We start from the raw sequence: 17,017 nt of genomic DNA on the forward strand, positions 1-17,017 counted from the left end.
AGTTATGTTAAACTTTCCTAGCAGTCCTTCACAAACAGGGAACAGTCTGTCTATTCTCTCCATCTGTCAGCTGCTGCTGGCTCTTCCTCCTCCTCTTCCTCACACACTGCTGAGTTTGTCCTGGTGGATCATCAGGGGTGCAAAGCCTCACAGATGATGTGCAGCAGTGGGTCCCTCAGTCTGTCCTCACTCTGGACACTTGCAGTCGTCACACATGGAAATCAAATGTGTGATAAGCTGCAGGATTCAAACACAAGTGTAACTTATAAACACATGTTCATACTTTTATTCCACAATCAGAGAGAAAGAAACAGAGAGAGAGTGCAGGACAGACAGACAGGTGACAGTCTCAGGTGTATACACTGCTACAAACAGGAGGATTTAGTGTTTGTGTTATTACGAGTGCTAAACAAGAAGAGTTCCAGATGGTCCAGTGGAAACATGTGTGACTCCTGTGATTAAAGCATCTTTCTTTCAGCTTAACGAGTGAACCGTCAGCTCGTTCAAACACACGTTAAAGTCCGTTTGGCTCGACACCACCGAACAGAGGCAGCAATATAACATAGCTAACATTAACAGTGCAGTGAATCCTGCTTGTGCCGTGATATTCAGGACTGCAAACCGAGCAGCATCACTGACTTTCAGCTTGTTGTGTTTGTGGATATATGACGGACTTTAATTATCCACAAAATCATCACAATCTCTGTAGGATTAAGGTCGACTATTGAACGGCGTATAAAGTAAAGGCTTTAAAACCAAGTTAATGCTGAAAGTACAAACATCACTAATGTCACATAACTTTGCCGACATGTGGCCAACAGTAATGTTTTAATGTTCTTCATTATTAAACATTTGCACATAAATAAGTGACATAATATTCAGTACTTACTTTTAAAAGTTTACCCTTTGGCCGCTCCCTTCTGCCATCTGCCGTATTTTGCGGCAAAATTATCCACACCCACTGCCGTGCTATGAATTGTGGGATATATGGGACCACGAAGCGTGCACCGGACCACGCTTGATATTTGGGGAAATCGCATTTGGAGTATGCATTTGAAGCACACTTCGAATTGGGACAGCCGTCGTCGTGTGGCGGTGACGTAATTGCACTCAAAATGTGTACTTCAAGCGTGCGGTCTCTTAATAGAGATTGACAGACGACGTGACCTTCGCGCATTGCTTTGTGGGTACCCGTGGCAACAAAATCAAAACACTGCATCAAGCGCTAGTATTTCCAGCACCGGTAATCATTAATTCTGCGGTTTTAATCCCCACTTGCATTTTATTTGCCCCAAAAACAGTCATGTACAAAACGACGGAGAACACGGCAGCTCCGTACAAAGACAGACAGAAAAAGGACGAGGACAAAATCAAAGGAGTGAAAGTGTCAGACCCATACGAGCATACAGAGTGGAGTAAGGACGTGCTACCAAACTTTCATCACACACATATTTATTATTATATGGTCCTAAGTGTGAGTGCATACACTCACAAAATGTTTAGTAACCTCAGATCCCTGCAACAACCCCAGGTCCAGTTTACTTTGGTGATTTGGACTATTCCATCTCACAGCTGTTGTTAATTTTTTTTCTTTATCTCTTGTACAGGCCAACACAATCTATTTGTCGTTTCAGGTTGTAGTATTACACAACATTTTCAGATCTAATAGAAATAAAATGAGTGTTTCATAATTCATTCAATTTATTGTCTTTATTTATAACTGGCATTATTGTTTCATTCGATTATAAAATCTTACAAGAAAGAGGCAAAATTGTAAAAATCCTTCAGCTTTAATAGCTGCTTCGGAAAAAAACAAATCAACAATGCAACAAAGAAAAAAAACATTGCAAAACAACATACTGGAAAACAGTTATTCATCACTTGATTGCTTCAGTACAACACTTAGGCACATATATGCAGACTTTTCGTGGCTGTTTTGATATCGCTCTCTCTCATAACCGATCAAATCTGGCTGTGGTAGCAGCTTTAAACTCGGTATGACCCAGGCTAATAGAGGGGCCCAGTCTGGATCGTATTCCTGCATTTTGTAGGCTGGTTTTCCTACAAAACACAACAAACATTAGCCCGCAAAGCCACAGTGAACAAAGCAGCATAGCTGCGAATATATTGGGAATATATTGATTTGAATTCAATTCAAATCAATATAAGACTTATTTGTAACCTACATCAACAATCATGTTATGATAAATTACGTAATAACTACAACAGCAGACTGACCTTTGTGGAAATGCTTGGAGCAGACTAACATGTGAGCTGGAGTGTTCTGGAACGTTATATTTGGTCTTTGAATGGCTGCAATCCAGGCCATCCGTCGGTTCTTTGTTACTTCGGAAACGTGGCTTAAACAATTTCTCTTTCACGACGTAATCCGATAAAAACCGATCTCTTTACTCGTCGGCTTCCCGTGGCTGTCATGCGACCGGCTATTGCAGTTAATAATACAACAGCTTCTTGCCGTTCTTTGTGTTTCTTTTTATTGCTGTGTGACTGTTTTCATATGAAAGCCTGCGTGCGCTAGTACTGCTTGCCAGTCGTTCCCACACTCCTTTGCGGTTTTACCCCTGAATGACGTCACATTTTCAATCTCTATTGGGACACAGCCTTTGAATTCGGACAGCCCTCGTCGCGTCGCTGTGACGTCATTGCGTCCAAATATGGCATTTTAAGCATCCTTCCCCTGAATTCAGACACAGCCGCGCACAAGTACACGCACGCACGCAGTCACATACGCACGTGCACGGACTCTGACATGCACGCGCACGCATACAATGCTTTGGGACAGCCCAAAACGGGACAGTCGGGTTGCATATTGAAAAATTCATTAAAAATCAATAGTTGATGTCCAACTTTCAACACATTCTTCCTCTGGGACACCTACTGTACCGCTGGGCCAAGTTTCAGCCACATCTACTGTAATATTCCTCAGAAACTAAAGGAAACTTGTGTTCAATGCAATACAGTCAACATGCTACAATTATGTCAATTTCAAAAATTCATTAAAAATCATCCTTAATAGTTGAGGTCCAACTTTCAATAAAAACTTACTCTTGGAGACCTACTGTACCCGTGGGCCAAATTTAATTCAGATCTACTGTAATATTCCTTAGAAATTACAGCACATCTATATTCAATTCTGAAGGCGATCGTGGCTCAAGAGTTGGGAGTTCGCCTTGTAATTGGAAGGTTGCCGGTTCGAGGCCTGGCTTGGACAGTGTCGGTCGTTGTGTCCTTGGGCAAGACACTTCACCCGTTGTCTACTGGTGGTGGTCAGAGGGCCCGGTGGCACTAGTGTCCGGCAGCCTCGCCTCTGTCAGTGCGCCCCAGGGTGGCTGTGGCTACAATGTAGCTTGCCATCACCAGTGTGTGAATGTGTGTGTGGATGACTGGATGTGTAAAGCACTTTGGTGTCCTTAGGGACTAGTGGAGCACTATACAAATACAGACCATTTACCATTTCAATTCAATACAGGCAATATAATAGAATTATGTCAATTTCAAAAATTCATTAAAATTCATCCTTAATAGTTGAGGTACAACTTTCACCACATTCATCCTCTGGGGCACCTACTGTACGTCTGGGCCAGGTTTCATCTCAATCCGCTGCATCAATAATTGTTTAATATTAATAGATCAAAAGTGCTGCTTTTTCTTTCTATCGGGTTTGTTTTTCTTTACTCGAAGAGATCAAATTATAGGTGGGGACAATTCAATAATCGCTGGATATTGGTGGGGACATGTCCTTTCTGTCCATGCCAAATCTACGCCCTTGATCTTATCATTATCTATCATTCACACATAGATGAATCATGAGCGACATGGGTATCTTGGGCAAGATACCTACCAACCTGGTCTATCACCTGAGTTACAGCCACACACTGAAACTTATTTTAAAGTCTTACAGGAAATTCAGTGTATCAACTCTGGTCAAAAGAATCCACACTTCGTACTGATGTCCACAATTCTTTTTTATCCCTCTCACAATCATGAAGCACCGTGAAAACTAGAAACAAGTAAAATAATATCAATAGCACATATGACATCCATCTCAACCAATTATTACTTTTCACAAAGTGCACAAGTGCTTAACAAATTAACCAGCATGTTTTTACTGTGTACGCCTTGTAAAACCAGCAGTAGAGAAGTTGTAGATTCCGTGTTATCGTTGTCTTGTCTCTCTGGCGCACAACTTCCAGTTCCCGCGACTCACAGGAAGTGACTACTTCAGAATCATTTTTAACAGAAACATTTTTTATAAAAATGTATCACTGGACTCATAGATGATCTCTTTCTACTGTAAGTGTACACAAACACGAGTCCCAAATACAGGAAAACAAATAGAAAACACTACAATGATCTCAGACGCGCTTCTGGTGTTGTCATGGCAACCCACACAAACATTTTATCGTCAGCTACATTCAGTATGGTCACTTGTTATTGTTAGCCCCTTTCCAACCACTTCTGTCACAATTTCAGTTCAATATGTACACCAACATGCCAGAGGGCCAAGGAGTGTTAAGACTTCAAACCTGCCTACAACTCATCCTTCTCGTTTTGCTTACTGCCCTCTGCTGGTGGACCACCTGCACTACCACAGATCTTACTGATAATGGATTGAACCACTTCCTCAAGATCCTTCTTCTTGGTCTGGAAGTCATCCAGGTCAGCATCTTGGTGGGACTCCAACCATTCAATCTTCTCCTCCACTGCCTTCTCAATGGATTCAATCTGGTTCTTCAGGGAGTATGCGTAGCCTTCCAGCTCATTGTGAGCATTGATCCTCTCCTTCAGCTTCTTGTCTTCTTCAGCAAAGTGCTCGGCGTCATTCACCATGCGTTTGATGTCCTCAGGTGTTAGCCAGTTCTGGTCAGTTATGATCTCGTTCTTGTTGCCTGTGGCCTTGTCCTCAGCAGTGACACATAAAATGCCATTGATATTAATCTCAAAGGTGACTTCAATCTGCGGTACTTCACGAGGAGCAGGAGGGATGCCAGTCAGGTCAAAGGTAGCCAGGAAATGGTTGTCTTTGGTCAAAGGATGCTCACCTAAAAAAAAGAAAAAGAAAAACAGTCACAATTAGACTTGTGGAACGTTAAATTCCAGTGTCACACGTTTCTTGTCATTGGATTCTTTTTTATAAAAACACTATTTGGCAACTTTAAAAAACAACATCCAAGCTCTTACCTTCATAGACTTTGATGGCGACAGCTGTCTGGTTATCAGAGGGTGTAGTAAACATCTGGGCTTCTTTGATGGGCACCACTGTGTTCCTGGGGATCAGCTTGGTCATTACTCCTCCAACAGTCTCAACACCAAGGGTCATGGGGCACACATCCATAAGAAGCACATTACCTGCAAGTGAAGGAAAAGGTTTACTAAACATTTGATCACATTTGAAAGCTCAACCCTATTTAATAAAATATTTGTAAGAGTCATGACTCACCAGTGTCCTCCTCTCCAGAAAGCACACCAGCCTGCACAGCAGTTCCGTATGCCACAGCCTCATCAGGGTTAATGCCTCTACATGGCTCTTTGCCATTGAAAAACTCCTTCACCAGCTTCTGGATTTTGGGGATACGGGTGGAGCCTCCAACCAGGACAATCTCATCAATGTCAGACTTCTTCAATTCAGCATCTTCCAGCACTTTCTGTACAGGCTTCAGGGTGGACTGGAACAGGTCCTGGGTTTTAAAGAACACACAAGTTAAAAAGCTTGTTCAACCGCTTTTCCAAAAGGGCTTGAATTAATTAACCAAAGTAATATCTCACCATGTTCAGCTCCTCAAACTTGGCACGAGTCAGAGTCTCAGAGAAGTCTTGTCCCTTAAAGAAGTACTCGATCTCAGTGTGGGTTTGGTGCTGGGCAGATAGCTCCCTCTTGGCCTTCTCGACCTCACGACGCAGCTTCTGCACAGCACGGTTGTCTTTGCGCACATCTTTGCCAGTCTTCTTCTTGTACAGCTCGATGAAGTGGTCCATGATACGCTGGTCAAAGTCCTCACCTCCCAGATGAGTGTCACCATTAGTGGCTATCACTTGGAATGCACCGTTGTCAATGGTTAGAATAGAAACATCAAAGCTGCCACCGCCCAGATCGAAGACAAGAATGTTCTTCACTCCATCCTTCTTGTCCAGGCCATAAGCAATACCAGCAGCAGTTCTAAAGAATACAGTAAGAATTTATTTTTCAATGGGAGGGCAGGGACATTGTTTTGCAGTTTCAAATTGCAGATGACCAAATTCATTTTTGACTCGATGCTTACGCCTCATTGATGATTCTCACAACATTCAGACCAGCAATGGTACCAGCATCCTTAGTGGCCAGGCGCTGGGCATCATTGAAATATGTGGGGACAGTGATCACAGCATGTGTGACCTAAGGAAAAACGATGAAGTCAGATTTCATGATAGACCATTTAACTCTTTAACTCTTTAAGACCCACCATAGAACCAAGTCCGCCACAGCTTATCTTCATATTTTTATATGCTGTAATGCCATTTTTGGGAGTATTTCAAGTTGCTATACATCAATACAATCATTATATAGCAAATTTAATGACACAAATGCATTAAGTCCATAGTAACTAAAAAAATTGCAAAAAATTGCAATGAACTACAAAAAAATTTAAATTATTGATTTGCTTTTTTTTTTTTTACATATATTTCTAGTTAGAGAAATTTAAGAGCCTTATCCCTCAAAACTGTAAATACAATAAAGTTGCACGAAGTAGTTTCCAACAACAGGAAATTTATTTTGAGTGTCTTCATAGTTTTATTTTTGAGATACACCAACTTTTAAATACTGTGGGGAAAATCGGAAATAAATATTACATTTCAAATTTACAAAACAAACAGCATGTTCATCAAAATAAACTATTTCCAACAGTGCAATTTGAGGTCTAAGCATCCCAGAAACTAAACAGAAAAGCATAAAGTCAAACTTTTAAAATCACCAGTATAGGCCTATAACGGTCTTACAGGGAAAAACTACATTACCCACAAAATATGACATCACTTCTGATTTTGGGCAGATAATGGCGGACATACGATAATTGGCACTGATGTCTATTCCAAAATGGGAAGTGCTATGAACAGCTGATCGGATCAGCAAAACGTGTTTCTGAAATATAATGTTTTATTGCTGCAAGTGCTTGCAATCTTTGCAAAGCCATATTTGGAAGAAGACCGAGGACAAGTTGAATGCATAAGATGTAAGTACAACTCCTCCAGTTTCATATTACGAACCCACCCGAGGGATTAATAAAGTTTTATCTTATCTCTCTCTTATCTTATATGAAAAAAAAAACCCCATTGCGCTGGCTTATCTAGTTGCAGTGCTACCGGGATTTAAAAATAGTTAAGCTAAATGGAGCGTGCCCGCTCTTATCGCTCTTATTTAGCCCATAAAGGGGTTAATTAAGATTTGCATCTTCACTTACTTAGAATCTCTGACATTTTTGTACCTTCTCGCCAATGTAAGCCTCAGCAGTCTCCTTCATCTTAGTCAGCACCATAGCACAAACCTCCTCAGGAGCAAAGGTCTTAACCTGGCCACCACCAATGTCAACCTGGATATGGGGCTTCCTCTTCTTCTCAGTAACCTTCACAGGAATATACATCAATATTAATTTAACAAGAATTTAGCTCAAACATGACCCAAAGAACCAACAAGTTTTATTTTCAGCTTGAAAGCTCACCTTGAAGGGCAGGTACTTGATGTCCTCCTGCACAGACCAGTCACCCCATGTGCGACCAATCAGCCTCTTTGCATCAAAAATAGTGTTCTCAGGGTTAGAGGTCAGCTGATTCTTGGCAGCATCACCAATCAGACGCTCACCTTCACTGGTGAAGGCCACGTAGGAGGGGGTGATTCGGTTTCCCTGGTCATTGGGAATAATCTCCACACGCCCATTCTTGAACACTCCAACACTGCAAGGAAACAGTTTGAATTCAGTCTGAATCCCATATTATTTTTCCACAGAGACATCATGCCATTATTTAAGAGTCTGAAGTGACTTACCATGAGTATGTGGTCCCCAGATCAATCCCAATCACAGTCTTCCCAGTTATCCTTTTGTAATCGGCGGCACCAAAGACTGTGCAGACTAACAACATCACAACCCACAACAGCTCCATCTTTGTTTGTTTGTTCTCCAATCTACAAGGAGAAATGCAGAAAAGAAATACAACATGAATCAACATGGCCTTGAGAACAATAAGTGGTCTACAGGTCCTTCTCAAAAAATTAGCATATTGTGATAAAGTTCATTATTTCCTGTAATGTACTGATAAACATTAGACTTTCATATATTTTAGATTCATTACACACAACTGAAGTAGTTCAAGCCTTTCATTGTTTTAATATTGATGATTTTGGCATACATAACTCATGAAAACCCAAAATTCCTATCTCAAAAAATTAGCATATCATGAAAAGGTTCTCTAAACGAGCTATTTACCTAACCATCTGAATCAACGAATTAACTCTAAACACCTGCAAAAGATTCCTGAGGCTTTTAAAAACTCCCAGCCTGGTTCATTACTCAAAACCACTTAAGAAGCTAGCAGCTAATGGTGCAGATATGATTTGCGGAGTCCCAGAACCATAGCAGACTTGAAGTTGGTCTTAGAGAATAAATACTATAAATATATTATGACTGGTGTTTAAGAGTAATATTTGAAAATGTTGAGTGACTTTTAAATATGTTTTATTTATTGTTATTTTTTTAATTACCATTGTGTTTAAAATGTTTTCTTTTTAAGAGTAGCTGGCAAAGAAGTTGGTAAGAATTGCAACAAATATTACATCAGTTTCGTGAATATATTTTAGGACTAGACTGGTTATACCCTAGGTACAATAACGCGACTACTTCCTGATAAAACGTGTTGTAGAAAATGTAAATAATTATCATGCTGATGATAAATGTTTTAACCCTCTGTGACACTGTTTCTGAATTTGCCAGTTTAGCTCACTACGTTAACACCTAGACCCCATTTTAACACCACTGGCGCCACTTTGAGTCTCACCTGCTCGATTTTGTTGTTGAGGTCTTGAAAGCATTTCTTTTAGAAATAAAATGGTATAAGCAGCGATAGCCTTCAAGTTCCAATCCCCACCTCTCTTTCGCTCTTTCTGTTTGCTCTCTGTTTGTGCCAGCACTCGGCAAAGCACCTCCCCCTCCACACCCCAGCTAAACATTTAATCACTTTTAGTATGCAAGTTAGTGGGTGTCAGGTTTCTTAGTAGGCAGGGCAGAGCAAAATGAAACTGCAAATCTATGTCGTCAAAATCACACTGACTCGTGAGATAATTAACAACTAATAAATACATCTGTATTTGTACAGTCAGTGGGAGACTCCTTTCTCCAAACAGTTTCAGTCTTGTAGAGAAGTTTCTCTCTCTGTGAGCCTGTCTGCTGCATAGGAGGACCTGTGTCTGTCAGACCTAACACAAAGCACCGCCCCAGCTTTCAACTCTGCGCTTAGCAGGTTCCTCATTTCAGATACTGATGTAATCACAACGATTTTAGTAAAGTTCTTTCACTTTCGTTACATATAAGAAAGAGGAATGTGCTGATCTTGGCCCATGAGAAGTCCATTATAAAAAACATGAATGTATCAGTTAAGATAGATTTTATGTTGTTGGTTGTTAAGATCTGAATTTAATTTTATTCTTTATTTTATTTTTTATTCTCTTTTTCAGGTTATATTTTTCAAGACTTGGTGAGAGTTACTCCATAACAGCTTGTGTCACTTAGGAATGTGAGTTTAATTGAATACTTTGACCTCAGAAGTTTCCACCGTTCACGTGACCGAGACTTTCCCACTGACGGGAATCCTGCAGGGATGCATGCCAGGCAGGTACGTCAGAGCAAGGCATACCTGAGGCGTTGTAGCAGGAAGTTCTGTGTAATACACCAGATCAGTGATGCATCAGAATCTCCAGTTAAAGCACAAAGGGCTGTATAGAGACAGATTGATCACAGTAGCTAGTTTACCTGCCTTCTGCTTTGAATTCTGTTTTAAAGAAATACAGTTGAAAAATAAAGTAAAGGCTGTTCCTTCAAACCATCGCTTTAGCCGATAACTCAGCTAAAGCGATAGGTTTGTAAGACCAGCCTTTACTTTGAATCAGTGCAGTAATTTAAGCTTCTTACTGTGGAGATTAACGTGGTAAAAGGTACATGTCTGTGCCTCTTACAATTATCGGCTTGCAATTTTATCTGTGAACGGAGGGGTTAATGAAGACAGAGTTTTATCACATGGATTTATAATTTATAACCTGGTGTAGCTGCTAAAATGATGACTCAATATGTTCTTTTGCCTCAACCGTCTGTATTTTGAGTGGTTGCAGGGCTCTGAGACAGAACCTGCCACTGTGTGCGTGGATGAAGTTTTTATGTGTAATGGTTTACTCTCTCACAGCTTACCCTTTTCTCCCCACTATAACAGTAGTATGATTCCCAAAATATGGCTCAATAAACAAACAAAGACTCTAAAGTCAAAACAGAAAGATAGAGCAGGATCATTAAAGATTAATGATTGTGTTTTATGATGTGTAGTAAACTATCCTCTTTTTCTCTGTCTTGGTGTGTGTGTGTGTGTGTGTGTGTGTGTGTGTACCTTAGACAAAGGTCAAACTACGAAAAGTTGCATTTCCTGTGAAAATGCAGTGTGAATGCCGTGTAATGGAATCTGCTAAAAAACAGATGAAGAAGCAGAAATATCTGCTGAAAAGAGGTGTAGAAGGTGAAGTGTTTGCTTTATTTGAAAGGGTACACTGAAGAGTAAAACTGTTTTATAGATAGCAGATAGTTGGTTTCGTAAACCAACAACACCAACTGTCTGCTATCTATAATACAGTTTTGAGATCCTTCCCAGACGCCTTAACGCCCACTCACATCCTGGGCCATCTGACCTCAGGAAATCACATGATAGGGTGGAGCTAGGTTTCACAATGAGCTCACCCAAAACCTTGGCTGATTGCGACCTACACCCATTTTCACACCTTGGCTCATGTGATTAGGTAGAGGATCATTAGGGGGTCTATTGTCCCTCTCAGTGGGTTACTCCCACAGAGCTTAAATCTGGGACTCTCCACCGTTTGATCCTTAGAACTGAAGAAGCTTCTCAGATGAGAGGTGAAACGTCTTCAAGCAACTTAAAGAAGTCCAGACGCTTTTCTTTCCAAGCTCCCTTAGACTGTTGGATCTGTATGTGTTGTGATTCAATATTGTGAAATGCCTTGCAAAACAAAGTAAGGTACACTTATTTCATGTTCTTTAAATAATAATGAAAATACACGGTAAAAACACTTCAGAAAGTCCTTCCTACTGTTCTCTACATATCTGGATGATGACTCTTGTCCCAAATTCTTTGATGTTGGGCTGAGAACAAACAACCAATACTCAGAGCAGGTCCAGTCAACAACAGTTATTTATTAAGCACATATATGTGGGCGATCCACACGACACCACCCAAAGCGCAGTCCGGTAGATCTCAAAGAGGAAGCACTTTGATACACAGTTTTATATGTCACGGTTCATGCGTAAGCAGATAACATAACATGCATCAGTTACAATTAGTGACAACTAGATACGATTCCTTTTTTGGTGATCTTCTACAAGTACTTAGAAATGTATTTTCCTAACACTCTTCATTCTGTCTCAGGTGAACTCACCTGTCAGCCACAATAACCCAAACACTCTTTGTATTTTCCCTTCATGCAGCTGTATTTAAAGTGTTCATATTATTCATTAATGCACTCTGCACTTCTCTCTTATATCAGTCTGACCTAGGGATGGGTACCGGTATCCGGTGCCATGATGGCACCGGTTCTGACATAAACGGTAGTAACCAGACCGAAAAGCAGCGCACATTTCGGTGCTTTATTTCGGTGCTTTTTTTTCCTGAGCTGTGATACTCTTTAGATTCTAGCCAATCATTTTACGTTTCCGAGGATAGTAGGCGGGTCCAGGTACGTACGTTCTTTTAGAGAAGAGCAACAGATTAAAAATGCCCAAGGCTAAGCGGTCAAAAGTCTGGCTGTACTTCACAGCAAAAGATGCAAACTCAGCAGCCTGCAACAAGTGCTTTAAGGTGATACTGTGCAAAGGAGCTAACACCTCGAATCTGATGAAACACCTGGCGACGCATAGCGGTTTTTTTAAAAGCCGAGAAATGCACCGTATTTGATGGCAGCAGCAGCCGTTCTTCTCTGCGTGAGTAGCTTAATGTTGTTCGTGTGTAATTTACGTTTAGTAGGCTAACCACGTTATTACATTAATGCATGTAAGGTGAACTAGCAAACATCATCATAGCTACATGCGGCTGTCTTCTTGTTTGATGGCAGGTACTCCCTTCACCCTGGCCAAAAAGGCTAAAATGACCAAAGAAAAAGTGGAAAACAGTTAAACATGAGAGGTTTTTGGACAAAGTTTGTGTTTTTTCCATTGTTTAAGCACTGCTTCCAGCCAAGAGCAATACCATATATGCCCCATAGCTGCAGAAAAGGCTAACATTGTTATCTTTTTACAAAAAAACAGCTGAACATGAGAGGTTTTTGGACCAATTTTGTGTTCTCCATTCTTTAAGCACCGGTTTGAGCACTGTTTAAGCACCGGCACCGTTTCAAAAGTACCGGTTTGGCACCGGTATCGGATAAAACCTAAACGATACCCATCCCTACTCTGACCCTTATTGTTCTTACCAACTTAATTTTTACATTTGTTTTTTTTATTAACTGTTTATTGTAGACTGAACTGTTTTTACTCTTTATCATGCTGCTGTAACACAAACATTTCCTTTGTGGGATCAATAAAGTATCTATCTATCCATCTGCAGTGACTGTCGTGTTCATGGGCTTTAGTGAGATAAATGTATTAGATCAGGGTCTTAGCATAATTTATACTTTTTGAGTTTGCCAAAGTATGAATTTACCAGTTGTAATGTGAAAATTGAATGTGAAGATAACTAAATTATTACTATTACAACAATTACCTACCAGGACATTCTCCGTCATAGATGCAGTGCTGAGCAGGCCTGGTCTTGCCTGAAACCGAAGAAAAAACAACACACACAAAAAAATCGAACCCACCAAGGAACCCCAGTCGAAAAACAGCATAGCTTTGAAGGTTCAAGGCACAACGTTTATGTATTTGGGGTGGTACATGAGTTACAAAACCAAAAAGCAACAACTAAGACCAGACTATGACAGTGAATATAACTATGATTATAACTATGACCAAAACTGTGAGCTGTCACGGTCCTGGGTCGGTGACCCAGTGTTTTGGTTTTTGTAATGTTATTGTTCTTTGTTTTTATTTTTGGTTTGATTTTGTTTCTGTTTTACATTTTTAGTTCTTAGGTTTTGGTCATTGTACGCAATGATCCCTGTGTTCTGTGTTTCCTGTTTTACTTTGAAGGTACATGTCTTCCTTACTGTCTTGTCATGTTTAATTGGGTTCAGCTGTGTCTCCCTCCTGTGTGCCATTTTCTTGTTACCTTGTGTTTATATTTAGATTGCGGTTATCTCTGTTCTTCTTCGGAGCATCTGCATGTCATTCTGCATATCATGCCTGTTTGTCATTCACAGTGTTTCGTCTGCCACCCTCCCGTTTTTCAGATTCTGTTCATTGTGTTATCATATCTAGCTTCACCCAGTTTAGGTTTAGTTGACTTCTCTTGGTTTTGCCATGCTTTTGTTTCTCTGGTATTTCATCAGCCAAAATAAAGGTTTGTTTTCTGTTTAATTATTTAATTAGTTTTCTGTTTAATGCATCCATGTCTGCATTTGGGTTCAGGTCCAAGGCACAAAGTTTATAGGAAAGCAGTTCTGGAGGTCGACCTGGAGTTCAGCAGCACAAAAGTCCATAATCTGTGTTCAAGGGGTTGACCTGGAGTTTGGCCAACCAGGCATCCAATATTCCTTGGTTCAGGAGGTCAACCCCGAGACCGACAACATAACCGGAGCCGGTGTAGGCTTGAGTGAGAAAACTCAGTAGGCTGGTGGCCGGCAGTGACATTGGTTTGTGTGAAGACCCTCCGTGCAGGCCTGGACTTGGTTTGGCAGGCACGCTAGACGTGGCCATGCAGGACCAGACAAGGCAGGACCACCCGACTGCTGGAGCGAGTCCTTGGACAGTCCAATAAGGACAGAAGACAGCTGAAGTGATCCTTCAGATCCAGCAGGAAACGACGGCTGGAGCATATCTCCAGAACCTCCACTGGAAACACGAGGAGGCTGTGTGAGCTCAGCTCATTTCACAACTGACGCAAGTAGTTGCTGGCTGGGTCGTCCTAAACCCCCAGCTGAGGCAGAGCCAGGAGATGCAGAGACCTCAGGATGCACTGAAGGCTGAGCTGCAGGCTGCACTAATGATTGAGCTGCAGGCTTTGATAATGGCTGAGTGGACATGGAGTAAGTGGTAGAGTCAAAGCCTGAACAGGTGGCTGAGCTGGCTGAGATGGAGCTGAGCTGAAGCCTAAGAAAAAAGAGTCGCTTGAGGCATAATTCCACGCTCTGAGAAGGCAGGTGAAAAACAGTCCTTAGTACCCAGAGCTTTTAAACAAGTGTCCATGAAGTGAACAGTCTTAATGATCCAGATCCAGCAGTTTTTGAGTTTTCAGAGTCTGAGTCAACAGTCTTAGACTTTTCAAAACCAGAGTTCATTGTCTCAGATGAGTTAAGATGGCTACATGAAAGACATTTACATTGTTGCCCATGAAAACATTTTCTAGAGGTACATTAGTGGTTTCAAGTTCAGTATCACATACAGTGTATAAAAGGTTAAAATAACTCTTGCTGTAAATAAGAGTTATGAAAGGGGGAATACATGAGCACTGTGTCTGCAGGCAGATCGTAATCTCTCTGCCCGCCTCCGCTGCCCAAAAGTGGTGAAAACCCCTTCCTTAACAGATACAGTAGCCCACTTCTGTCAGCAAAACACGATAGGTTGTCAGGAGGATTAATTGTGTTTACTCTGCAGTCTGTTTGATATCTGTAGTTTTGTGCCCTTTTGGACTCATTCTGACCATAAAACTGTCCAAGGAACCCAATCAAAAATGATGCAAGATGAGAACACCGTTCAGGAAGTTACAGAGTAATGCTAGAAAGTTATGTAACACAAGTGTCGGTGATTGAAAAAGAACAAAGTGCAGATTGACAACTGATTGGGGAAAAGCATTGACAAACATATTACATTGATAACTGAGATAATATTGACATTTGTAGAGTTGAGAAAATACTTATCAGTTTAAATTTAAAATGGATCAAATAAAAAACAAGGAATGAAAAAATACACAACAGCAGGAGGAGGCGTCACAGACTGACTAAAGAGGAGGGTCAGATATGCCCCGGGTTGTTCCTTCCCCCCCTCCGTCTGTCATTTTATGTGTCTCTGCTTTTTGTGCTTTAAGGCACTACACCCCTGGGTTCGCGCCGCTTCTCCTGTGTGCTCAGCTGTCTTAGAGCAGTTTGATCCCGTCTCCCTTAAGGTCTTAACCGCGGTAGTTAGTAACCTAAGATCATCACACTGCCCCTCTGATTGTCTCCCCCCTAGCTTGCTTAAAAGCACTTTTATTACCGTTGGGCCTTTTATCCTGAGATTAATTAATATGTCCCTTGCTACAGGCTGCGTCCCATCATGCTTTAAACAAGCTGTAGTTCAGCCACTTCTTAAAAAAATAACCTCGACCCAACTTTTCTGTCCAATTACAGGCCTATCTCAAAGCTTCCTTTTCTATCTTGGAGAAAGTGGTCTACCTACAGTTGCAGGCCCACCTTGATTTTAATATGATCTCTGAAAAATTTCAATCTGGTTTTAAATCACTACATAGCACTGAGACGGCACTTTTACGGATTTATAACGATATTCTTTTAACTCTGGACTCTGGCAGCCCTGCTGCCCTTTTATTGTTGGACTTGTCAGCAGCTTTTGACACAGTCGACCATGACATCCTGTTATCACAGCTAGAATTTCATGCGGGCCTAAAAGGATCTGCCCTCCAGTGGTTTCGGTCCTATTTGTCAGAAAGGTCTTTTCATGTCAATATGGGCCCCCACAACTCCAAAATAGCCCCTCTTAAATACGGTGTACCTGAAGGCTCTATTTTGGGTCCTGCCCTGTTCGCACTCTATTTGTTGCCATTGGGCTCCATCTTCTCGCGGTACAGCATTTCATTTCACTGTTTTGCTGATGATTTGCAGATTTATCTACCTTTAAAAGCAGGGTCAGACCATCCGCAGCTCTTATTACGCTGCCTTGATGATGTCAAACAGTGGTTGTCATTAAATTTTTTAAAGCTAAATGAAAATAAAACCAAGGTTGTCATTTTTGGCAACTTTAATCATATCGACAGCACTCTGGGCGCCCTTTCCTTGTATTGTAAAAAAACCTCGGTGTCTACTTTGATGGTTCTTTTAAATTGAATAAGCAGGTGAGTGCAGTAGTTCAGTCCTGCTTTTTTCAGCTAAGACAGCTGGCCAAGGTAAAGCCATACCTCCCGGCTAACTTCTTTGAGCGTGTTATTCACCTTTTCCTTACTTAATTCACTTAATGCCCGAGCCCCTCCTTACCTGTCTGAGCTCCTCTCTGCCTATGCTCCAGGAAAAACCACGAGGTCTAGCTCAAAATTAATGCTGTCCATCCCACGGACTAACCTCAAATCCCATGGTGATAGATCTTTCTCTGTGGCAGGTCCCAGACTTTGGAATTGTCTCCCCTTAAATATTAGATCTGCACAAACACTTGAGCAATTTAAATCACTACTAAAGACACATTTTTATGCCCTGGCTTTTAACACACTACGACCCAAGCATTTTGGTCTTATTTGAATTAGTTCTAGTTATTGTTTTAATTCTTTTATTGTCCTATTATTGTTTTATCTTGTTATTATTGTTTTACATTGTTGCTTTTTAATGCCATTTTTATATTGTTAAGCACTTTGTGCAGCATCGGCTGTTTGAAATGTGCTATATAAATAAATTTGACCATGACCT

At 41.0% G+C, this 17,017-nt stretch overlaps 1 protein-coding gene across 1 annotated transcript; it reads right to left on the minus strand.

Moving 5' to 3' along the window:
• Window positions 1-4,342: 4,342 nt before the first annotated feature.
• On the minus strand, window positions 4,343-8,154 carry LOC146389459 (endoplasmic reticulum chaperone BiP-like). The gene is made up of 8 exons (XM_084910815.1): window positions 8,039-8,154; window positions 7,716-7,947; window positions 7,482-7,619; window positions 6,282-6,394; window positions 5,788-6,178; window positions 5,462-5,699; window positions 5,203-5,370; window positions 4,343-5,063 (listed from the first exon to the last, which is right to left on the minus strand). Exons 1-8 carry the CDS (start codon window positions 8,152-8,154, stop codon window positions 4,552-4,554), a joined length of 1,908 nt encoding a protein of 635 aa, XP_084766941.1. The 3' UTR covers window positions 4,343-4,551.
• Window positions 8,155-17,017: the final 8,863 nt, after the last annotated feature.

This window comes from Perissodus microlepis, chromosome 3, assembly GCF_051167445.1.
Source record: "Perissodus microlepis isolate ML-2025 ecotype Zambia chromosome 3, ASM5116744v1, whole genome shotgun sequence".
Taxonomy (NCBI): Eukaryota; Metazoa; Chordata; class Actinopteri; order Cichliformes; family Cichlidae; genus Perissodus; species Perissodus microlepis.

What these genes read in the sequence shown, in the direction of transcription:
- LOC146389459 (XM_084910815.1), bottom strand. Translation starts at nt 8,154, where the DNA reads ATGGAGCTGTTGTGGGTTGTGATGTTGTTAGTCTGCACAGTCTTTGGT. An exon ending in CTGGGGACCACATACTCATG is followed by an intron (nt 7,948 to 8,038) that starts GTAAGTCACTTC and finishes GTTTCCTTGCAG; the next exon opens with TGTTGGAGTGTTCAAGAATG. An exon ending in TTCTGGAGAGGAGGACACTG is followed by an intron (nt 5,371 to 5,461) that starts GTGAGTCATGAC and finishes CTTCACTTGCAG; the next exon opens with GTAATGTGCTTCTTATGGAT.